The 25,030-nt window shown below is 37.6% G+C and overlaps 3 protein-coding genes and 1 long non-coding RNA gene across 5 annotated transcripts in view; 2 read left to right on the forward strand and 2 right to left on the reverse strand.

The window, feature by feature from the left end:
* Positions 1-1,131: 1,131 nt before the first annotated feature.
* On the reverse strand, positions 1,132-7,681 carry hspa4b (heat shock protein 4b). Its single transcript, XM_057349334.1, has 19 exons — positions 7,399-7,681; positions 6,362-6,419; positions 6,107-6,247; positions 5,791-5,913; positions 5,591-5,690; positions 5,381-5,514; positions 4,978-5,222; positions 4,797-4,873; positions 4,513-4,664; positions 4,292-4,398; positions 4,053-4,186; positions 3,647-3,831; positions 3,450-3,539; positions 3,203-3,358; positions 2,989-3,114; positions 2,210-2,317; positions 1,972-2,091; positions 1,727-1,888; positions 1,132-1,625 (listed from the first exon to the last, which is right to left on the reverse strand). The coding sequence occupies exons 1-19, from the start codon at positions 7,503-7,505 to the stop codon at positions 1,428-1,430; spliced, it is 2,523 nt and encodes an 840-aa protein (XP_057205317.1). The 5' UTR covers positions 7,506-7,681; the 3' UTR covers positions 1,132-1,427.
* A 731-nt stretch (positions 7,682-8,412) lies between these two features.
* mars2 (methionyl-tRNA synthetase 2, mitochondrial) lies at positions 8,413-17,420 on the forward strand. Its single transcript, XM_057348863.1, has 3 exons — positions 8,413-8,742; positions 8,849-9,183; positions 15,939-17,420. Exons 1-3 carry the CDS (start codon positions 8,442-8,444, stop codon positions 17,118-17,120), a joined length of 1,818 nt encoding a protein of 605 aa, XP_057204846.1. The 5' UTR covers positions 8,413-8,441; the 3' UTR covers positions 17,121-17,420.
* A 116-nt stretch (positions 17,421-17,536) lies between these two features.
* Positions 17,537-25,030, reverse strand: part of med12 (mediator complex subunit 12) — a 37,546-nt gene continuing 30,052 nt past the window's right edge. For both annotated transcript variants that reach the window (XM_057348861.1, XM_057348860.1), the window contains exons 43-44: positions 17,918-17,999; positions 17,537-17,836 (exon numbers count right to left, since the gene is read on the reverse strand). In XM_057348861.1, the coding sequence (XP_057204844.1) occupies positions 17,799-17,836; positions 17,918-17,999 (120 nt within the window). In that variant the 3' untranslated portion in view covers positions 17,537-17,798. The remainder of the gene's footprint in view (positions 17,837-17,917; positions 18,000-25,030) is intronic.
* On the forward strand, positions 18,713-19,256 carry LOC130563396 (uncharacterized). Its single transcript, XR_008964118.1, has 2 exons — positions 18,713-18,875; positions 18,957-19,256. It is a non-coding gene; the product is annotated as an uncharacterized LOC130563396 (long non-coding RNA).

Here is a 25,030-nt window from a genome sequence, read left to right on the forward strand (position 1 = left end):
AAATTCATCGTAAAACCATAGCAACCACAAATGACCACTATAGTAACCATAGTTTAACCATGGTATTTAAAGTGTAACTATGGTCAATTTAATTTACAGAGGAAAAATATTAATTTACATTTTAAAATATTTGAGCAATTCATTAAACATGACCAAAATTTCCCCTTGGGGAAATTAACCAAGGTTATTCTGGTAAGACCATAGTAAATTTGAGGTCAAGTTATTATGGTTTTACGACCAATAAAAACAAGATACTACTGTATGGTCAATTTCTGTAAGAAATGTAGCCGTTATACAGCATATATCATTATATAGACCACTTTCCAAAACGTAAACAATGGTGCAGAAGCACTTCCCGTTTTATTTTTTTATTTTAAAATAAAAAATGTTCTGTTGTGGTTGTATTTTGTTCAAACGTTTGTGTAGTGTTAAAAAAATTGAAATATGAAGTTCTTTCAGAACAGCGTTGCTTACGTTTTCCAAAGTGGTCTGTATACAGCCGCGAAAAAATTAAGAGACCGTTTTTCTGATTTTAAAATGTAGTATTTATAGGTATGTGTTTAGGTTAGGTGTGAACAAATAACAATAACTTTATAGTTGCATTTATATTTGCAGAAAATGAAAACTGGAGAAACAGGTTAAAATAACAGGAAAAAATGCAATGCTCTGTATTTTTTCAGACCTCAAATACTGCAAAGAAAACAATTTCATATTCACTTTTAAGCAAATCAACAGTCCTATTTGTTTATGTACCTGTATGTAGGAAACGTTTACAAATTATTTTTTTATGTGATAACCTCGTCTTGTCATTCTGTCAGTCTTTCACATTGCTGTTTGATGACCAAACCGGAAGCTGTTTGATGACTCCTGAGGTTTGATTTTGTTGAAATTCAACAAACACTGGACTGGAATGACCACAATACATCTAGAAAGGCTGATTTGAAATGACAATTTGTTTTGGTATCTTAATTTTGTCCGTGGCTGCATATGTACCGTCTTTCTGCATTTTTTTTAGGTTTGTTGCTGGTTTTCTTGAATAAGAGGGTTTTATGCTAGTTTTAAGTGAGTGCACCTTGGGGTACTTTGTAAAAAACATTGTTGCACCAAACTACCTTTTATATATTCATCAAACAATATAAACATGTACAAATATGTTTCAGTCCGTATTTATTGAAACATCAGTTAACAGAACCAAACAGCATATTCCTGAACAGAACTGTTCTCAGAGGGCTTACAGCATTGTTGAGTTATGATTTCTTTAATATAAAAGGACATGCAAAAACGTAACCGCCGATCCTCTCATTGCCAGAATCAACCTGCTGTGTCAGTGATCAAGGCTTTAGCAGTCACTGGAAACATAAAAGTTAACATTAACATGACATTACGTAGCATAACGTGTAATGTTAACATAACATTACACAGCGCGCTTAGTCAAGGTCCATTTCAGGCTTGGCTTCTGTAGTTTCTGCACTGTCTGCTGCAGCTTGTTCTGTACCGCTGGACTGAGCCTCTGCGTTTTCCTGTCCATTGACCGGTCCGTTTGGCTCTGATGGGTTCTCTTCTTTTGGCAAGTCCACTTTGGGCTTGGGTTTGGACACAACTGGATTGCAGGTAGAGAACAGCTCCTGTTAAAACAATTGGAATTGATTTGAGCCGAGGTATACTCAACATTCATCCATATTCATTATGAAGCGCAAAATCTGTGCTTGTTGTAAATATTACTGACCCGTGTTTTGGCCTGTATGTCTGAAGTTTTCACCACGGGCTCCATGGCGAGACTCTGTTTACTCTGCTGGTTCATTTGACTGTTCATCCAGATCATGACATCATTCACCATCCTGTCCACCTTCTGCACGTCAGTCTCATCCAAATGGTCATACTGTTCCTCCTATAATTCACAATTCAAAATGTGAAGCCATCGTACAGGAAGGGTCCGTTTCTAACTACTTACACACAGTAATGAAGTCTCACCTTGGTTTTATAGGCTTCTACAATCTTCATGAATTGCTGCAACTGTCTGCCCAACTCATCAAAAGCTTTGGGTCTCTCTTCAGATTCTGTGTATCTGTCTTGAATGGGCTGGCCGAGTTTCTGCAACAATAGTCAGAACAGATGAATAGATCTCGTAATAGAATCGTATTTCACATATTGGTATACAAATTCACATCAAACTGTATCACAAATTAGAGATATTGAAGGCATTTATTACCTTCAGGTCAGCAAGTTTGTCGATGTACACTTGTTTAGGTTGATCCTCGCCATCTTCATAGAGCCATGCCTCAGTGTCCTCTAGTTTTAATAAGAAAGTGTCTCTATCCTGTGACGGTGGATGCAAGAGAAAACAAGTAATCATTGTATGTCAAGCACTGCAATATAATTTTTAATTCTATGGTCCATAAATTATGTTAAACTTAAATACAATTCAGAACAATATTCCCATATAATTGTTATGGTTTTGCAAGGGGCTCTTGATTACATTGTAAATATATTTTTAATAGTGCTGTCAAATCGATTAATCACGATTAATCGATTACAAAATAGATGTTTGCGTTTAGTTAATGTGTGTGTGGCATGTACTGTATATTTATATGCATATATGAATACACAAACATACATGTATATATTTAAGAAATATGTGTAATTGTTACTTATACATATTGTCAATTATATTTCTGTATAATTTTATATATATTTATGGAAATGTTTGTTATATATACACATGTATGCGTGTGCTTTTATACATATTAATATTCGCATCACACACATATATTATATAAAGACAAACATTATCGATTAATTGCGATTAATCGATTTGACAGCATTACTTTTTAAAATAATTGTAATAAAGATTTCATTTTTACAGATTTCTCCCATGAATAGATATTGATAAATATTATATATATAAACTTTTTCAGATTTGATAACAAATTCTAAATTCCTTAATTTTTTAGAATGTGGAAACAATGCATTTAAGTCTTTGATTCTCACACTCTCATTGACGAACTTCTCGAATATCCCGTTCAGTCTGTCTCTCATCTCGTACACATACTCCTCCACGTAGTTCTTGGAATCGTTTCGTTCCTTCTCAAGCTTGTCCTGCATGATCATTTTACCCTGGGGAAATCAATTTCACAGTAGCTTTAATCGTGGTGTTGAAAACTTCTGGCCCTTAATCCAAATTTCAGCTGGACAGAAAACCTACCTCGCTCTCCACGAACAGATTCAGCATTTCATTGGCTAACTGCCACTGTGGATTGTTTTCAATGGGAAGATCCAAGACCTTTGTTTTCACTTTGGGCTTCTTGGCCTGCGGAGGCTGATCGGATTTCTTCTCCTGTTTGCCTTCCTCTGTGGACGTCTGAACAGCCAATAGAGAGATATTATGTATGGCTATCATCTGATCATTTAGCAAGTGGTTACACATATAGTTGTTGTTACATCTCATTTACCTCCATTTCTTCTGTTCCGGCTTTTTTCTCCCCAGCTTCTTGTTCATCTCCTGGTGACTTCTGTTCTTCTTGATCAACCTGCATTTTACTCTGACAAAGGATCAGAATAAAAAAGTTAGCAAAACATGAATCTGTAATGCCACACACTGGTTTATATAATGGTGAGAAATGACAGCATTTTATTATCCAAGACACACCTCATTTTCTTTTTCAGAGGTCTGCTCAGTGTCCATTTTCTCTTCTTCCTCCTCAGACTTCTGGATCTCCACTAGTGAAGCGCTGGACACGCTGAAGATCCCATGGATATTGACTCGCACTTTCACCTTCACCTTTGAACTCTCACCTGTGGCCTGAGGTACCACCTTTTGGATAACATATTGTCCTAAACAACAAATGCAAGACTATTTAATACATGTTTGAATGCAAAATGTATGCATATAAGGTGTAACTAAGATGTAATGTAAACATTTTCACATATCCTTAGGATGTACTGTAGGTCTATCAATGACATTGAAAAAACATTGTGCTTTAGTTCCTTGTATTTTTTATTCAGTGCTTTAATGCCAGGCATGTGTCTCCACAGTTATGGGGTTATAGCCATACCTATTGTGGGATCTGGATAAGGGAGCTCTTTAGGGCAGTTATAGTAAGCATCCAAAGAAAAAGGCTCTCTCCGATAGAAGGTTAACACTTTTGAGTAAGGTGATGCATGGTTCTTTGGAAACACCTCACAGTCGCTGAAATGTAAAAACAGACAATCAAAGATTGGCCACAATCAGACAAAACTACTGAAATCCAAACCGTTAACGTGGTAAAGCCATAAATGTGACAATGCTTTGTACCTGACTCCGTCTTCAGCTGCAGAATTCCATTTCAGAGAGATCGGAAAAGGAACCACATCCGTTATGGAAAACTCACGGACTTTGAAAGCAGGAGAGAGAATAGCGCACTGTGGAAGTAAAAAAACTGATTCAGTGAATATGCTATCAAACCGAAGTTCTACGAGTCCTCTTAAGATGTTAGCATTAACCGAGTGAACAGAGGAAGCAGAATACGGACTGACCTGAAGGGCACATCCTCTGGCCACAGCCTCATCTGCGTTCAGCGTCGTGCTCGTTTCCTTCCCAAAGAATTTGCTGATTCTCTCCTTGATGGCCGGCATTCTAGAGGCTCCTCCCAATATTTCGACAGCATAAATGTCATCTTTTTTCAGATCTGCAAAATGTTTAAATATAAACTAAAATCATGAAAAATTTCCGTAACTTAAATGTATTATATTTTATGCATGTGTGGTTATCAATTCCCAGCCTCATACCAGTTCTCGGCATAAAGAAAAGCTTAACTTACGAGCTTGTTCAATGATGCTGCGCAGTGGAAGTTCAACCCTTGCTAAGATGTCAGCGCACATCTCTTCAAACTGACCCCTGTCACACAAATAAAACAATGTAGGAGATTCTTTTAGAGCTCATAACACATCATATCAGGTTGTGAATAAGTAACTTTAGCTCAAATGTAAGACTCTTTTTACCTGTTGAGTTTGCTGGACACATCAATGTCGTTCATGAAACACTCGATGTTAAGGGGCAGATCAGAGGAGTTTGCGCTCATCAGTTTCTTCAGCTTTTCACACTCCTGGTAGAGTCGCACCAAAGCTCTGGGCTTGGACTTTACATCCAGCTTGTACTTCACTGCAAACTCATCACAAAAATGCTTCACCAGCCTCTCATCGAAGTCTTGGCCTCCCATCTCAGAGTCAAAGGCTGTGGCTAGAATCTGCAGGTATAGATAAACTGATTAATCATAATGTTCATTTTCCAAATAGTGTAACACATTTTTTCAGAAAGTGTGACGAAGCACCAAAAAAAAAGAAAAGTATCAATTGGATGTTGGAATTGTAAACATGATCATGTTTTTGAGTACAAAATGCACACCTTCAGTTTGCCTTTATTAAAGGCACAGACCGAGACCTGGTAGCCTGAATGTCCAAGATCCACAAACACCACATTCCTCGGCTTTTCCTCGGGCGCTGGAAGATCCTGCTTGTAAATCCCATATGCCAAAGCCACTGTGTGAGAAAGAAAATGTAAAAAGGAATGTTCAGGAAAACGGATGTGGGGTGCTGTAAACTCTGCCCAACTCACCTGCAGTTGTTTCATTCATAAGTCTCAGACAGTTGAGTCCTGCAATCTGAGCTGCATCAATGACAGATCTTCTCTCAGCATCAGTGAAAAAGCAGGGGACCTATGAGAGTTTAAACAGCATTTCCTTGAGAACCTGATATCAAAATAGACATGCACTGTAAAGTGGACAACAGAAGTCTACGAACAGCCTATAAACTCACAGAGATGACACAATCAGCAACCGGTTTCTTCAGGGCGCTCTCAGCGGTCTCCTTCAGTTTGGACAGGAGCATCGCTGTGACCTGCTCAATACTGAAGACCTTCTCCTCCTCCAAGTACATCACCTATAAAACATCACAAAACACACAACTGCTACAGCACAAACACTGAATTACTTTTCCCATTTTCATTCCATCATAAAACACTGCTTGGGGTTTTGTCAAAACTAGACCAGTCTGATCAGTCTTGTGTTTGCATGATTGAATCTCAGGTCTTTTCTTTTGTGCACTTGTTAACATCTCACTTTACAGTATGTACCTTTAAGCCTGTTGTTCCTGAAGGCATCTGTGACAGGTCATACACAAGCCTGGACTTCATGTTCTGGACAAATGGATCAGAGAAGGCTCGACCATGGAAAGATTTGAATCCTTGGACGGTGTTTTTGCAGTTGGTGACCAGCTTGTTAAAACAATATGATAATAATAGCGTTATGGGTAATCACAAACACAAATATTAATGCAAAGATGTAGCTTTAAGGGTTACAAAAATCTTGCAGACTGGCACGTCACATACCTGACTTTTAGCTGCAGCACCAATAGATCGATTTCGGGGTCCAAAGGAAACGCATGCTCTAAAATGATAATTGTACATTTTTAGATCTAAAATGCCTGGACATAACAAATAGGGTTGTAACAATATGATCAATATCGTGTTAACGCATTCGCAATAGCAAAATTGTCTCAATATTATCATGGTCACATGACTGTATGAAACAATAGGTCTTCTGGGCCTAACATTGAGAATGTTAGGAAAAAATAATAGATGTTACCTTTGGCAAGGTCTATCTGGTGTAATTATTTTATTTTATAAAAGGGATTTTTAGGTCATTTGACCCATCCCATACCTCTAAGCAACAGTTACGATAAGAGGATAAAGAAAAGAGGATGTTTCACACACATTTCTAAGTCATCATTTACATTTGTCATTTTAAATATGAAATAAATATAGTACAGTGGACTTTACACAGAGGTATTATCATACAGTGAGATTTTGATATTGTTACATCCCTAATAACAAATACTATTCTAAAATCATTACACATTATAACAACACCACAAAAATACCTAAATCAAAATACTTTAATATATATATATTACCATTTTCCCACTGTCATTCTAATTTATATAAGCTTCCCGCTTTTGCAGAACACAAAAGAAAATATTTTGAAGAATGTTGGTAACCAAACAACATCGGCCCAACTGAATACAGACATTTCTAAAAATATCATCTTTTTTGTTCCAAAGTCGTACAGGCTTTGAATGAAATGAGAGTGAATAAATTATGATGACAGATTTTCCTTTTTGGGTGAACTATCATAGTAATGGTACACGACAATGACATGCTTTTATTAACACGTACAACATCCCAAGGTGTGCATGATAAGCTGTCTAGGTATGCAGCCCACTAGATTGAGACACATGCTTGTCAAATCCATGTCTGTCACAAAGCGACCCAGTTAACAAATATGCATCTTTACACAACCCACCAAACAATCTAGATGACATCTGCATTGTTTTTGTAATGTATGTGGTTGTTAATGAGAGACTCACGGTGTGCATCGGTCGCTGTATTCGTTCGCAATCGTCTCGATTCCTCCAGCTCGAGCTACTGCTACATAGCAATTCAGAAAACCCAGATCAAAACCCACGACAGACATCTTTAAAATCTACGGGATCTATCAAAAAACAGCACGTCCGAAATCAAATGTGGACAAAACAGTCAATCCGCAAAATGTAGAGAGTAAACAAGATGGTTTTAATTCATTATTTCACTGTCACTTCACGGAGGAATGAGGCTGTGGATGATAAACGCCGGTCATGAAACGAACAAACCACTTCCGGTTCATGCGACATATTAAAGGTCCAACATAAAGTTCTCATTACAATAAAAAGTTCACTTTTGGTGTTTTTATAAAATTGTATTCAATATTGTTATTTATGTCTTATGTGGATGTTAATTATGTTTATTGTTTAATTCATTTTTCCTCCTCACTGTTGTATTTTTTCTTTTTTTAATGTAATTATTTATTTCATTTCTATTCATATTTACGTTTCTGCGTTGTTTGGTTATCCTTGAACCCCCGGCTGTTGTTTTTGATCGTTCCTCTACATTTTCTACTTAAGTCTCAATAAAAAGTGCAAATCAATGCGTAAATGTTTTTTAAAGTTCTCATTTGAACTCACTTGATAATATTTTTCCAGTCATCATTAAAAGGTTTTAACTCCACAATTCCCCATGGATAAAAGAGAACCAGAACAAATCTGTTATATGAAAAATAAATTGTTTGATAAAGTTGTAATTGCACTTTTGTATTAACTGAACTAATATAAACTGTAAATACTGTAGTATACTTTAACTTTTCAAAACAATATACTATCTAGGCATTTTACGTTTTTTACGTAAATACTTTAGTATACTACAGTAATTTTATTTAGTATTTTATTTTGTTTTTATTGTTTTATTTTTGGGAAGATTGATTCTTTGTTTGGACGATTGATCGGTGGACCTTTAATTTGAAAGTTAGAGCACGTGACACGGCACTGACCCGGATGTTGTACCTTACACGCGTTCCGGTAGAGGCAGCTGTGTAATAATGAGGTCTGCGTGCTGTGCTCTCACAACAAACAGAACTGTAATATTAAGGTTATTCAATTACTTATTTCACGGAAGACTGTCACATATTTATACCTCAGAGTCCCGGAGGTCTATGTGCCGTCGTCCGCTTTTGCGATGCATGTGCAGGGATTCACAGAGCTCTAAACCATATTACATCACAACTCCCATCTTCTATGTTAACGCATCTCCCCATATTGGCCATGTGTATTCAGCAGTGACTGCTGACTGTCTACACAGATATAAACTCTTAAAGGGATGCGATTCTAGATTTGCCACAGGTATGTTTTGCACAATTTCTCGTATAAAAGCTATTACTGTAAAAAAAACTTGCATATTAATGATGCTCAGTTGTGTTTAGTGAGGTTGTTTGTGTATGCTTTGCAGGTACAGATGAACATGGTCTTAAAATCCAACAGGCAGCTGGCATCGCTGGCAAAGACCCTCTGAGTTTCTGCACTGAGGTGTCAGAGAGTTTTAAAGATGTTTTCCAAAGATGTGGCATTTCGTACACCGACTACATTCGAACAACAGAACAAAGACATCGTCGGGCTGTTGAACACTTCTGGACGGTTCTCCATAGCAAGGGGTTCATCTACAAAGGCACTTATGCAGGATGGTATTCCACTCCAGATGAAAGTTTTCTTACACCAACTCAAGTCACTGACAGCACAGACTCAACTGGAAGAGAGATCAAAATATCTACTGAGAGCGGCCACAAGGTACGTGTCCATATGCTCTTAAATATTCTTGCTATTTGATGCGTTACATTTTCTGTATACCTGAGACTAATATAGGGTCATTCTGTGTCAAATCAACCAAATTGTTTGGACAAAGATCATTTAAATGAGAAGAAAATATTGAATACCATTAATATTATGGATTAAAGGGGTCATATGACACGGCTAAAACGAACATTTTCGTTTGTTTTATATGTAATGCAATGTGTATACACGATTTAAGGTTAAAAAACGCTGTATTTTCCACATAGCGTGCATGTTTGTATCTCCTCTTTGCCCCGCCTCTCTGAAACGCGCAGATTTTTTATAAAGCTCATCGCTCTGAAAAGCGAGGTGTGCTGTGATTGGCCAGTTAACCAGTGCTTAGTGATTGGTCAACTACTGCAAGCGTGTGATGGAAATGTAACGCCTCTTACCATATTTGGAACATCAGGTTCCAAAGCAATTGTACTGACAGGTACGCCCACCTTACTTGTGTATACATTTGGGCGGTCTTAGTCAACTCATACCACGAACTGATATAGATTTGTGGGGGTGTGGTTACACGAGGCGTTTCAGGCAGGTCTGGTGAGCATTCGCTTTTAGATAGAATGCATCTTTTGTTCCGACACCTTTGCAATTTTACGTGTCTAATACATGCATGGGCAACTTACAGTATAACACACCAAAGACACAGAAAAACACATATTCACGCCATATGACTCCTTTAATATTTAGTAATCCTCTAATTTGAGGTTTACACCTGGAATGTGGATCCAGATTTGTGAATAGAATCTGCATTACATGCCAAAAGTGACAGTTTAAAAATGAGCAAATGCACTTTTTGTGTATTTTTTCCCTTTCAAAGTTTGCAAACAAGTAACTAAATTAGATACCGTAATATCTTCTAGTTCTTAATAATCTTGTCTTTTGACTACATTTATAAGGCAAACTCACTCTGGCTCTATGTGCAAATTTTAGAATGTACCTATTTTCAAAGATGGAAAACCAAATGTGGGTCATTTTGCATACAGCTGATACTTATTGTATTTAAAGTGGAATGTCAGAAGAACATGAAATGAAATGACAGACAGGTGGGCTAAAGCCCCACTAAAAAGGGTCTAGAACTGCCACTGTTTCTGTGCATATCCAATTGGAATCCAATCAAACTGAGCAAGTGTGAACAGCAATAAAATCCTACCAAAATGCCTTCCAAAATGAAAACCTGCAAAAAATAGTGGTCACTTTAGAATCCTTGAGCCATGGCGAGTTGGTTGGCCATTTAAATTTTGTCGTAAAATGTAATTTTTATAAACGTATTTGTGTGTTGCTACAAAACTGCACCCTGCTTTTAGCTTACCTACAAAGTTTTAGGGAAGCTCCCTCTAGTGGTCAAAAGATATAACAAAATTTATATTAAAAAAAAGCTTGTAATAAATTGGCCATATTTCATGTGACTAGTGACATATTTCTGTGATACCAGTTTGACATTGTCGACAATGCTTCCTGTCCACCATATTTAACTTTATTGAAAAGGTACTTCTCTAATATTACATATATTAAAAGTATTTATTAATATTTTTATTAAAATTTATAAAAAAATATTGTTGCAGATTCCGTGAGGTTGTAGTGTACACTGTGAGTTTATAAGTTTCGCGTAAATTTGTGATATGAATAAAAAGTGCTTATAAACGGCTGTTTAAAGGGATAGTTCAAAATGAAATTTCTGTCATGAATTACTAGCTCTCACAAAATTGATCACACTGTGACACTATAATAGTCCATTTAACACCGCAACCATGTGATAAAAAACTTGTCAATCTCGTCCCACACCAAACTTGTGCCTTCAACCGAGACCCCCATGCCAGACAGTTCAAATACCAAAACAATTTTGAAGTATTGAATAGTTTAGTAGATTTTTCATACTTGTGGCCCTTTACTAATATTTGTGTAGTCTCACGTAGCCAGGCCTAGGGATGGGGACTCGACTCCAAAAGAGTCGATTCCTCGACTCTTAATGTCCCTAAATTTGATTCCTCGACTCTTAATGTCCCTAAAGTCGCATTCGACTCCGTCATTTTTAATGTTGTCATTGACTCAAATCGGTTAAATTGTCTTTGTGATTGGCGCAAAGCAATGAAAAACATTTAAAAAACAATCATGTTAAAGGTTAAATGAGTCATATTGCATGGCTAAAACGAATATTATTGTTTGTTTTAGATGTAACGCAATGTGTATACACCATTTAAAGTTTAAAAAACGTTGTATTTTCCACATAGCGTGCATGTTTGTATCTCCTCTTTGCCCCGCCTCTCTGAAACGCACATATTTTTTACAAAGCTCATCGCTCTGAAAAGCGATGTGTGCTATGATTTGCCAGTTTACCAGTGCGTAGTGATTGGTCAAATACTGCAAGCATTTCACGGAAATGTAACGCCTCTTACCATATTCGGAACATCAAGTTCCAAAGCAAAGAAACACACATCGTCTCCGCGACATGGCTGCGCTGGCGACGATACAATGAGATTTACAATTACGCCCACCTTAACTACCTGTAGATTTGGGCGGTCAAATCATGTTACGAAGTTATGTAGATTCGCCGGGGTGTGGTTACACGAGGTGTTTCAGGCAAGTCTGGGTGAGCATTCGCTTTTAGATAGAATGCATCTTTTGTTCCCACACTTTTGCAATTTTACGTGTCTAATACATGCATGGGCAACTTACTGTATAACACACCAAAGACACAGAAAAACATGTATACACGCCATATGACCCCTTTAAAGTCATACCTCTGTTTACATCCGATCCAAAACACTGCGGTAATCAGAGCATCAGCGACGCCTACTGGTACCCGCACGCAATATTTCCCATTCATTCTTCACCTTCAATTCGATCACGTTAAATTCACACATTCTTATTAAAAACTCTCCTACATTTCATTGTCCCTCTTCAAGCTTTTATTTCTCTAAACAACTGTTAAGACTTTGTAAGTTGCTTTGAATGAAAGCGTCGCGCTATGCTTAAATGTGAGTCTCTGAACATAACTAGACACAAATCAAAATCAAGTTTGTGGAAACAAATTAAAAAGCATTTCATCAAGCTTAAAAGCATAAAAAAATCAGCAACAGCTCGAAAGTCACAAATCATATAATAAGTTCTTGTTGCTGGGTTATTATTATAGCCATATATTGTTGGTTTTAAAATGACAAGTTTATCTTTTTAAATACTTTTTATTGTTAATGCCCAACACAGAAAAGGCAATGAGAAGTTACATTAAGAAAAGAACACAATGTAGGCTCAATGTCTCTTTTTTAAAATAGTGTTGAACTTAGCAGGTGAATATATTAATGAATTCTCAAACGAAAAAAAATAACGAAACAATGAAACGCTGTGTCTTTAAGTATAAAACTTTATTTGTGTGACTGTAACTCTGCTAAATGGATGCAATATAAAAAATTATAAAAATAATAATCGAAACAAAATGTCTTAGCTTTACCATAAGTCTATACGGTTAGACCTGGGCCATCATGTCCTTGCGCTGCGTGCGCTTGGAAAACCGCATCGGTTTAGGACCAGAAAGGCGTAACTGGCAGCACAAAAAATACTCAGTAATGGTGTGCTCGTTGCACAAATGCATGTGTATTTGCTAGTGACTTTGGAGATGCTAGAGTTTGGTTGCCAGTCAAAAGTTCCCAAACTTGTGAAGTTACATTCATTTATTTTATATTCGTATTCTTGACCCCGTTTTGAATGACAGTAAATGGAGTCGAAGTGTCAATTCCATCGACTCCAAAAGTGGGAGTCGAGAATCTGAGTCGACTCCAAAAAACCCAGAATCGAACACCCCTAGCTAGACCTTCATAGGTAAGGTCTAGGAACTTCGGCTGCTTTTATTGGCCAAGGCCCGCCTAAGAGGTCAGACTGACAGGTAAAGCAACCAATCACGTTTCGTTTTGTGCTGTGTCATGTTTAGAGGAGTGGAAATGTCCCCGCAGTAACAGACCGGTGTACATTAAATAACGTGTCAAAAGTTAACAACAACATTTATGAGTTTATGCTGTGATCTTCGCATCATTTTAAGAGTTGAATTTCTATATAGGGTATGCACGTCATCACTTTCCCATGGGAACACACTCGGCAAAATGAATGGTTACAATATCAGGAAACACAATTCCGCGCAAGAACACCTGATTCCTTTGTAAGTGGTAAGGATCACCGTCGAGTCCAGCTGCTTGTAATTTCAGCAAATAATTGCGTGTTTTAGTCCCGGTTTCTTTATTTCTCCTATTGAAAGCGGCCATTTTATTGAGTGTGTTTTACCACTCTAGGGAGCGTGTCCCGGGGTGTGTCCCGCCACTTTCACATGGGAAAGTGACGTCAATGCATACCCTCTATAGCTACAGATTTAAACACGACAGCTTACTTCTTCGATCAGACGGCTTCATGTTGTTTCCAGGTGGTCCGTTGAATGATGCAACGCACACTTCTCCTGGAAATCCTGGAAAATTCTGTTCAGTAGGTCCACTTTTAGACAAAGTTTTAACCTACCATCTCACGAATAGTTTTGTTCATATGTTAGACATTGTATGAACATTCTTGAAAATCTAATTGAGGCTCTTTTCTACATTTTTCACCCCTCCTTGGAAAATAGCCAGACATACTAGATCAAGTAGCATCCACTGCTATAATGTTTATTCAAAAAGATCATCTCAAAAGTTAAAACATAAAAAAAAACATTTGTTTTAAACACCTTATTTTTTCTAATATTAGATCGGTGGTAAAAATTCTTGTGTACCAGTCAGCCACATTCTGTCATATTATTCACCACTGGTAGACAGTATTACTTTAAAGAAAACATTTAATTTATAAAGATGTCTTTCACAGCATTGTAGATGTACATTTATGTAACTGAACCAATAGTAAATAACAATAATTTAAGATTAGCTATTTGTAGTAGAGTTGACTGTCAAAAAGGAAATATTGACATTATTGTTTTTATTTAAATTTGGTTTCAATATTATTTGCTCATCAGATATTATCCTTAAATACAGTATGTATCAGCTGTACGCAAAGTTACCCTCATTTGGTTTTTGACTATTACTGGGTGCAATTCAAGAATTTCCACATGGAGCCACATTTAGTCATGCCAAGGTACATTAACTAGATTTTATAATATTGTTGCAAATTATAACTTATTGATACATTGTCTTCTCATAAAGCATTATGGTGGCTAAAAGCCTTGAAATTGTACTTCTGATGTGCGCCTATTTCTTGAAGATTCTAATTTGATGTAATCGTCATTAATTCAGCCTTCTTTCTGTTTTGAACCCGATTATAATCTGACAATTGTTTTCTTACACTGTATCAATAACATCCTATGAAAAATAAGACACTTTTTTATTTGCCTAAATGAATGAAAATGTTGTCTTTATTTACCCACCCCCAAGTTGTTCCATATCTGTATACATTTATTTGTTCTGATAACAAAAGAAGATATTTTGAAGAATATACGAACAGTTTTGGGGAACTTTTGACTGCCATTGTAATTTTTCCTACTATTCTATATATATAGTCAATGGTGACCGAGAACTTTTTGGTTACAAGCATTCTTTCAAATATCTTGTGACTGCTCTGAACAACTTGAGGGTGAGTAGATGATCACAGAATTTTTATTTTTGGGTGTCCCTTTAATAGAACTTTGATAAAATAACTAGTAATTGGGTCATTATATTCAATGTAGCCTTTATCGGAACGGTACCCAACTTTTTCACCTACTGTTGCACTTGTGTATATGGTTGAGTGACAATAAAGGGATTTGATCTTCTAGAAATGTTGCAGTAATACCATGTATTCTATGTAAAACGATGATGCTAAGTAAAGTTTATTGAGAAGTAGAATGTAAAAGAATATTAAGACATCCTTAATACTTCTTTAGTTACAGGTATGCAAACTATGGAAAAACCTTAACACAAACAGTGCTTTTCTTGTTTGTAAACTGTCACTATTGGCATGTAATGCCCCTCCCTGTGGTGAAAATCTTATGTATTCCTCATTTAAATGTCTTTCTTGAGAAAATAAATGATCAAAATATTGAGGACCTCAGGCTATATATTGGCCAGTTGATATGTAATGACCCTATAGAAAGGTTGGCCTGACCACTTTGTTTAATTGTTCAGTTAAATGGTGATACCAGACCTTATAATGGACAAATATTTGTCAATATATCCATCACACCTATATGAGCCCTCGCCAACTCATTTGAATTGCCTTATTACACAGCTCTCTGAAGTACTTGCTTCTCATTGGTCAGTTGGATTGAATTTGTTACAAATAAGGTAGTAAAATATTTAAGTATTTTGTTTTCAATTATGTACTCAAGTGGCTGTGTAAAAATTGGAATAATGTACAGTTCTTAACAAATTTACCACCACCACCCAGGGTAAAGAGGTCTGGCTATAAACGATTGGTGATTAACAAAATAATTTTATGTTTCTGTAATGGTTAATCCCCAAGTATGTGTAGTCACAGTAGTATTTCTAATGTTCAAAAGTTTTTGGCAGATTTCTGAAATACACCTCTTTATTATATAACAGGTAGTCTAACATTTACAAAGCAGAAAGTAAACCTCTTGCGGTTGATATAAGACCCCTCTGTGTGTGTTCTGATCACACTGTTTGGGTTTATTTAGTGATAAAAATGGCTGGATGTACATCATCTCTTACACAATCACCAAAATAATTCTTCCGTTTCTTTTGCAGGTGGAATGGATGAAGGAGGAGAACTACATGTTCCGTCTCTCAGCATTCCACAGTGAACTGCTCCAGTGGTTCCGACTGAATCCAAAAGTCATCCAGCCTGTTAAGTTTCACCACTTGGTTCTTCAGTGGCTGGAGGACGACCTTCCCGACCTGTCTGTATCCCGTCAGAAAAGCCGTCTTCAGTGGGGTATCTCGGTGCCTGGAGATCCAGAGCAAACCATCTATGTGTGGTTGGACGCTCTGGTGAACTACCTTACAGTTGTTGGCTACCCGCAGAATCACGCTCAGCGGTGGACAGCTGCGCATCACGTCATCGGTAAAGACATTCTTAAATTTCACGCTATATATTGGCCTGCGTTTCTTTTAGCTGCAGGGTTACCGCTGCCTCAGAAGATATACGTGCACTCTCACTGGACAGTAGAAGGAAAGAAAATGTCTAAGAGCCTCGGCAACGTGGTCGACCCACGAGAAGCCACGAAGAAGTTCACAGTGGACGGCCTGCGCTACTTTCTCCTGAGGCAAGGGGTTCCCGACTCAGACTGTGACTATTATGATGACAAAGTCATTAAGATGTGTAACAGTGAACTAGCGGATGCCCTCGGTGGGCTTCTGAACCGGTGCACTGCTCTCTCACTTAACCCCAAGCAGGTGTATCCACAGTTCTCCAACATCTGTTTCCCAAAGGAATCACCTGAGGGACTTGAAGGAAAAGCGGTCTCAGACGACTACAGAATGCTGGAGGCCGTGTATGCTCTTCCTGGTTTAGTAGAGCAACACTTTGAGCATCTACAAGTGTATAAAGCATTGGAGGCCATCACGGCATGTGTGCGTCAGACTAATGGGTTTATCCAAAGACATGCACCATGGAAGCTCGACCAGAATGAAAGTAAAGACAAGCAATGGCTTGATACTATCCTTCATGTGTCACTAGAATGTCTCAAGGTATACGGTATACTCCTGCAACCTGTGGTGCCTGACCTTGCAGATAAAATTTTGTCTAGGTTGGGGGTGAAGACGGAAGAGAGGAACTGGGATTCTCTTCGCTTCCTGGTGAAATACAAAGGTAGTGACTGTACTTTGGAAGGACGAGCGTTGGGGCCTGATTTGGGAATACTGTTTAGTCGTCTTGAGAGGAGCCAAGTGATTTCTAAAAATGCAACCCGACAGAAGTCGAAACCTTAATGACCACTTCTGAGGTGTTGATTTAAAGGGATAGTGCATCCAAAAAAGAAGCATTGTCATTTATCCGCCCTCATGTTGTATGACTTTTTTTCAGTGGAGCACAAATGATGATATTTTGAGAAATGTCTCAATGCTTTTGTGTCCATACAATGAAAGTCAATGGAGCAACTGTTGTTTGGTCACCAACGTTAAGATATCTTCTTTTGTGTTCTGCAGAAGAACACATACAGGTTTGGAATGACATGAGGGTGAATAAATGAGAACATTTTTGAGTGAACTATCGCTTTAAAAGTAACAAACAGGATGCCAACTTACCTTTGAACAGTCAAACACTTGGAGCCAAAGAAACTGTAGAATGTTGCTTTTCACGTTTCACTTTTGTGCAAGTACACACAATATAAGATGAGGCGTAAAAGTTGACATGATTTTTTTTAATGAGAAATACACGAAACTGAAAAATTGTACAAATCGAAATAAAATAAAAGGTTGCAATATTCTTATAATTTCCTGTACTTCTTTTTACATAAGCTCTTCCACCGCTTCGATCAACAAAACCTTCTATGGGTGTCTGAAAAACATTCTACTTCAGAGACAACCCAGTGCGGTTCGTCACGTCTCAAACGGTCCTCCTTATATCATCTACATTTTCTTCACCACCTATGAAACGCTTTCACATACTCAGTAATATGGGTTGGTGTTCTGTCCAGGTTGAGTGTCTGGAGGGGAAAACAGAATCTATATATTACATACCAACACAAGCTCCACCAAAAAACTAAAACAACTAAACACAAACATACTTGAGAGCTGCTGCTGGAGCTGTCGGACCAGAGCTGCCGTCTGCTGCTGTTGCTGCGTCTGCTGCATGCCTTGTCGAGGAAACTGAGATTAAACCAGAACATCAGAGTTATAAAACACTCAAACCAACAATGAATAAAGTGAAACAATACTATTTGTGACCCTGTCTGTGAAATCCAGCATAAAGTCTCAAATTTTGAGTTTAGCAGCATCAAGACCACAATATGAACGATATTAAGGTTATAGTTTCACAGAATGTTCCTTACATTGCATAGTATGATTTTATGTAGAAAACAGGCAGGGTCACATTTGTGACAAAAACACAACAACTAGTCACAAGACATTTGACCTATCAATTGCTAAAAAGGCCCAATGAATTGTTTTCTCACAAACATATCTGGATTTTTTAATGATGGATGAAAGTGCATTTTGGAGTTGTGTTATGTTGTCTCTCATATGTGACCTTGACTGCAAAGTCAGTTTTGTACAGTTTTATTTCAACATTTAGGAAAACATATCCTTGATTGAAAGCAATGTTTAGAAAGCCAAGTTTCAGTACTTTTTGTGCAATTATTTTTTTTAGTTTTTATCAAAATCATAAATGAAAACACGTATCATATAATGTGTCATTTACAGCAATAAATAATTTTTACTGATTTGACAATTCTAATGCTTCTAATCTGATAATTAGATGCCAATTTAGTGAAGACGATGCACTACTTTAAATTGAAGAAGAGTGTATTCTATTTAATGCTTTCTCCCAGGTTCCATNAGACTTTATGCTGGATTTCACAGACAGGGTCACAAATAGTATTGTTTCACTTTATTCATTGTTGGTTTGAGTGTTTTATAACTCTGATGTTCTGGTTTAATCTCAGTTTCCTCGACAAGGCATGCAGCAGACGCAGCAACAGCAGCAGACGGCAGCTCTGGTCCGACAGCTCCAGCAGCAGCTCTCAAGTATGTTTGTGTTTAGTTGTTTTAGTTTTTTGGTGGAGCTTGTGTTGGTATGTAATATATAGATTCTGTTTTCCCCTCCAGACACTCAACCTGGACAGAACACCAACCCATATTACTGAGTATGTGAAAGCGTTTCATAGGTGGTGAAGAAAATGTAGATGATATAAGGAGGACCGTTTGAGACGTGACGAACCGCACTGGGTTGTCTCTGAAGTAGAATGTTTTTCAGACACCCATAGAAGGTTTTGTTGATCGAAGCGGTGGAAGAGCTTATGTAAAAAGAAGTACAGGAAATTATAAGAATATTGCAACCTTTTATTTTATTTCGATTTGTACAATTTTTCAGTTTCGTGTATTTCTCATTAAAAAAAATCATGTCAACTTTTACGCCTCATCTTATATTGTGTGTACTTGCACAAAAGTGAAACGTGAAAAGCAACATTCTACAGTTTCTTTGGCTCCAAGTGTTTGACTGTTCAAAGGTAAGTTGGCATCCTGTTTGTTACTTTTAAAGCGATAGTTCACTCAAAAATGTTCTCATTTATTCACCCTCATGTCATTCCAAACCTGTATGTGTTCTTCTGCAGAACACAAAAGAAGATATCTTAACGTTGGTGACCAAACAACAGTTGCTCCATTGACTTTCATTGTATGGACACAAAAGCATTGAGACATTTCTCAAAATATCATCATTTGTGCTCCACTGAAAAAAAGTCATACAACATGAGGGCGGATAAATGACAATGCTTCTTTTTTGGATGCACTATCCCTTTAAATCAACACCTCAGAAGTGGTCATTAAGGTTTCCAAATTTTGAGTTTAGCAGCATCAAGACCACAATATGAACGATATTAAGGTTATAGTTTCACAGAATGTTCCTTACATTGCATAGTATGATTTTATGTAGAAAACAGGCAGGGTCACATTTGTGACAAAAACACAACTAGTCACAAGACATTTGACCTATCAATTGCTAAAAAGGCCCAATGAATTGTTTTCTCACAAACATATCTGGATTTTTTAATGATGGATGAAAGTGCATTTTGGAGTTGTGTTATGTTGTCTCTCATATGTGACCTTGACTGCAAAGTCAGTTTTGTACAGTTTTATTTCAACATTTAGGAAAACATATCCTTGATTGAAAGCAATGTTTAGAAAGCCAAGTTTCAGTACTTTTTGTGCAATTATTTTTTTTAGTTTTTATCAAAATCATAAATGAAAACACGTATCATATAATGTGTCATTTACAGCAATAAATAATTTTTACTGATTTGACAATTCTAATGCTTCTAATCTGATAATTAGATGCCAATTTAGTGAAGACGATGCACTACTTTAAATTGAAGAAGAGTGTATTCTATTTAATGCTTTCTCCCAGGTTCCATTTGAAGATTGTACCTCCAGCTCCTCCTCCCACTGATTTCTTAACCGGGTCAAGGGTTCCAGATTATGAGAATTTAATAAAGAGTAGACTGCTCCGATAGAGCCTTTGGGACAAGGATTAAGCAACAGAACGGAGTCTAGAAGAGAACTAGGTGGTTGATGTTGGAAATTAGTGCAATGTGTTGATATACAACTTCGAAATTGTAAGAATCTGAAAGTGGGAACGAGAGGGTTCTGTTGTTCCAAATAAATCCAGTTATGAATTTATCTAGACGTAAAAAATGATTTTGATATAAATATACAGGGATGCATTGGAATACATATAAAAATTTAGGTAACGCACTCATTTTGATTGTATTAATTCTTCCTCCTAATGCTAAAGGCAACAGGTTCCAACGCTCCAGATCTTCTTTCAAGCGATGTAGCAGCGGGGAGAAGTTAACTTTACACATGATTTAAAAAATCTCTTTAACACAGATTCCCAAATATTTCATTTTTTATGTACTTATCTTGAGGGCAAATGCATTAAATGCTATCCGCTTGGCTGCAGCATTCACCGGCATAATCTTGCCGTTTTGTAAATTAACTTTACAAATATATTATGATATTTTACCAAAATCCTCTAACAGGCGAAGTGTTTTTGGTAGGCTATGTAAGGGATTAGATGGTATAAAAGCATATCATCAGTGTATAGGGATACTTTATGTCCTAAACCTCTTCTCTGCACTCCCTCAATGCACGCATTCCCACGTAGCGCGATCACTAAAGGTTCGGCCGCAATAGCAAATAAGAGGGGTGACATAGGGCAACTCTGCCTGGTGCCGAGTGGGAAATAAAGGGAAAGGTTACATTTGTCCAAACAGCCTCCAGTGGCGAAGAGTAAAGCACCTTCACACATGAAATAAATTTCGAACCAAAACCAAATTGTTTGAGAGTAAAAAAATTCCACTCCACTCTATCAAATGCTTTTTCAGCATCGAGCGATACTAGTATTTCTGGGACTTCGAGTGGAGTGGGATCATAAAGGATATTGAACAAGCGTCGTATGTTGAAGAACGAATGCTGATTTTTTATAAAGCCTGTCTGATTATCCGACACAATGGAGGGTAAAATAGTTTCTAGATGGCGAGCTAACATTTCAGAAAGGATTTTGTTATCCACATTTAGAAGTGATATGGGGCAATACGAACTACATTCTAAAGGATTTTTATCTTTTTTAGGGATGAGTGATATGACTGCTTGGCGCATAGTCGGAGGAAGAGAACCATTGCTAAATGATTCCTCATGAATGGACAGCAAAATAGGGGCAAGTTGCTTAGAGAATTTCTTGAAAAATTCACTGGAGAACCCATCAGGGCCCGGAGATTTGCCATTTTTCATTGTATTAATTGCCTCTACAAGTTCTTCCGTAGAAAAGGTTTCTTTTAGAAAAGGTTTCTTTAAAGATTGTGCAGTTGCACAATCTTTATTAATTGTGGGAATATCTCATTTCTTAAAAAAAAGATCAAACAAAGAATCGTCCCCAAGGGATTCTGTAGTATACAGCTTTGAGTAAAATTTGTAGAAACAAGAATTAATTTCTGAATGATCTATGTGCTTAGTACCTAAATCATCCTTTATCTCCACTATAATTCGATCCGCATTCTTTTGACGGAGTTGATGGGCGAGAATTTTCCCAGCCTTTTCTCCTAATTCATACGCCCTACTCTGTGTTTTATTAATACGATTTTCAATATGCTTGGTCGATAGGAGATTGAACTCGGTCTGAAGAACTAGACGTTGTGTAATTAAGTTGTCGGACGGAGCCGTTGCAATTGTTGTATCTAGCTGTAAAATATCATTTATAAATTGTTTGAGTCTTGCACTCTGACATTCCCTAAATCTTGCGCTATATGACATAATCTGTCCCCTAAAATATGCCTTCACTGATTCCCAAACTACCGAGGGGTCTCTATGCCTGGAGTCTGTTTCTTTTCAAGAAAGAAAATGATTTCAGTTGAGATAAAATTGACAAACTGTTCATCAGAAAGTAACAACGAGTTAAAACGCCAAGGACGATAACTGGCATGAGAGGTTGGTATACGTAGAGTCAGTAGTAGTGGGGCATAGGGCTGGGCGATGTGTTTAAAAAATGGTAGATAATCGACTTTAAAATCATTGTGATATCCGATAATATCAGGTGTGTTTGACATCATGCAACGTCGCGCAGACATATGTCATACACATATGTCATACATATGACATATGTCATACTGATGTCATACACCGATCAATCTGCGGATACGGAGCGGGAGGGAATTCGCTCTGGACCCGCCAAACAAACACGCACACAGGCAGGCGTACGCACGCACGCACGCACGCGCACAAACCAGTGTTGCAGTGACTTCTTTCATCAGGCAAAGCGCGTAGATAAACCATAGCTTTTATGCAGTAGAAAAATGTTGCAGGTACAGCCCCGTGAGCGTGAGGTTTTGCTTTGCCTACGCAGCTCGTCTTTCTCTTGGTCTATCTGTGCAGCGACCGGCAGTAAACAGCAGCACATTCAACTGACCGAACAAAACAGCGCTTCCAAAATTCTGTCACTGTTACTGACTGCCTGGGCATATGAACATTAACGTTCACGCTAAAGCCTACATCTCATGATAATGTTAGGGCCCGTCCACCCCGAGACGATAATCCGATCACGTAGAAGCCCGGAGTCCAGGCCAGCCCACTCCTCCATTCACCCCCAGAGACGCTGAGGGTCCGTGGGCGGGACATAATCGCAGCATTTATACAATGACCGTCTAGTTTCAAAGCACTGAAAAAAACAGTTCAAAGCAGCCCCACTGAAGTCAACGGACGCTAGGCTTCAACAGGGAAATGCACTACGGGAATGTTTGAGAAGGAAATCGAGTCAGCCGACGTGCTACATGTAGCTGATTCTGAACGAACTCGTCTTCGAGATGAACGTGTTCTAACGCATTTTTAGTCAATAAAATCTTAACACAATAGTACATATTTGACCATTAATTTTTGGACATTATAGGGGAAGCCGAGCTTCCCTTGCACTGCATCACCAGAACAAGGTAACTCCCCAACCCCTCGCAACAGTATCCACACATTTAAGTGCTTGTATGGGGATACACCAACCCTCTTAGACAGTAACTGCGTTTACATGGACCAGTGTAATCCGATTAAAAATCCAATCCGAATGAAAACGCTCCATATAAACACGTCGATCAGATTAAAAATGCCCAAGCTGATTGAAATTTCAGTGGGATTGTAAAAGGTGGTTTATGCCGTTTGTAATCTGCTTTATAGGACATGTAAACACTTGATCAGATGAAAAACCGAAGTAGGAAGTTGTGCGCATGTGCAAAGACGACGCTGTCTCGTACAGACGTAAAGGGCGTATGACGCACGGAACGGAGCAGCTGATGCTAAAGAAACCAAAAACCATAAATCTGACAAAGCCGTACAAATATCCATATGCTTGTCATCTCTAAATGAACATAATGTATTTATGCATTTAAAATGTCTTCACTGTTTCCCTGAAGTGAGTTTTTAACCGCAATTTCTCAGTTCCTTTTTAAAACCCGATACATTTGCAGATGTACAAACATCCTGTAGGCTAAAATATCTAATCGTAAAATTTCATTTATATTCGTGGTAGGCTACTGAACATTTATTTTATTTATCGTTTACTTACATGTGCTTTGGAAGGATTAACTGTTTTTACCATGGTAAGTCGCTGTAACGACCTTGCTTCATTGATATGTAGGCATTATTTTGCGTTTATGAATTGTACATTATTATGCAGGTGACTGTGACAAAATAAACACATCTGTGCTTACAACAGTATTTGAGTAGCCGTTTTGTGAATATTATAATGATACCCGTGACCACCGCGCCCGTCTCTGTTTATCGTTAATGCTGATATGTGAATCTGCATATTATCACTTCTAAAGTTCGGTATTAGCTGTTGCTAAACATTTAATCTAATCATTGTTTGCCTGCAGATGCTCTGGTGGGTCTTGGTAGTTTTGTCTGTAAAACCACATCGGATGTGCTCGTGCTTCATTGGCACGAGACATTACTCTGCCTTTATAAACTGTACATTTTTTTCGTGCCGTTTGTAAAATAAAATATACACAACATGTGCGTTAAAACACTGTTTTAGTATGAAGGTATTTCAGTAGCAAAACTTGAGAGCATGTAGATTTTAATTTGTGAACTTGTAAAGTAAGTATTTGTACCTGTACACTAAAATGTACACTCACAGCCCCAATGTCAAAACTTGTCAAATAAAAAACTGAAGTTGAATATTGAGATTTGCACTCGTGGACAAAACTCACAAATCTGTCTTCTGAATTTGAAGTTGCAGAAAAATAGTCACAAATGTGTAAACTGGCATTTACAAAATACATTGGCAGATACAAACGCATAGCACATATTTACACGTTTCCCTAGATAACAAATACTTACTTTACAAGTTCACAAATTAAAATCTACATGCTCTCAAGTTTTGCTACTGAAATACCTTCATATTTTAGTGGGTATTTAGGTGAACACGTGTGCAGTGTGCGCATGTCAGCAGATTATATCGGATTTGAAGCTTGTCATGTAAACACGCACATCGATCAGATCACTTAATTTACCTTTCATGTAAACACTACATTCAGATTGCACAATCCGATTAAATTCAATCCGATGTGTCCATGTAAACGCAGCTACTGTCCCGCTGTATATAGAACATAACACACTGTGTAAGACACATTAAACAGATTACT

The sequence above is a fragment of the Triplophysa rosa genome, linkage group LG13 (assembly GCF_024868665.1).
Source record: "Triplophysa rosa linkage group LG13, Trosa_1v2, whole genome shotgun sequence".
NCBI classification, from domain to species: Eukaryota; Metazoa; Chordata; class Actinopteri; order Cypriniformes; family Nemacheilidae; genus Triplophysa; species Triplophysa rosa.

Bases quoted from the DNA above. Each gene is read 5' to 3' on its own strand.
- hspa4b (XM_057349334.1), bottom strand. From the start codon at position 7,505: ATGTCTGTCGTGGGTTTTGATCTGGGTTTTCTGAATTGCTATGTAGCA. The intron at 6,420-7,398 runs GTGAGTCTCTCA...TTATCATTTTAG, and splicing joins TACAGCGACCGATGCACACC to AGCATGCGTTTCCTTTGGAC. The intron at 1,889-1,971 runs GTGAGACTTCAT...TGTGAATTATAG, and splicing joins TAGAAGCCTATAAAACCAAG to GAGGAACAGTATGACCATTT.
- mars2 (XM_057348863.1), top strand. From the start codon at position 8,442: ATGAGGTCTGCGTGCTGTGCTCTCACAACAAACAGAACTGTAATATTA. The intron at 8,743-8,848 runs GTATGTTTTGCA...TATGCTTTGCAG, and splicing joins CGATTCTAGATTTGCCACAG to GTACAGATGAACATGGTCTT. The intron at 9,184-15,938 runs GTACGTGTCCAT...TTTCTTTTGCAG, and splicing joins CTACTGAGAGCGGCCACAAG to GTGGAATGGATGAAGGAGGA.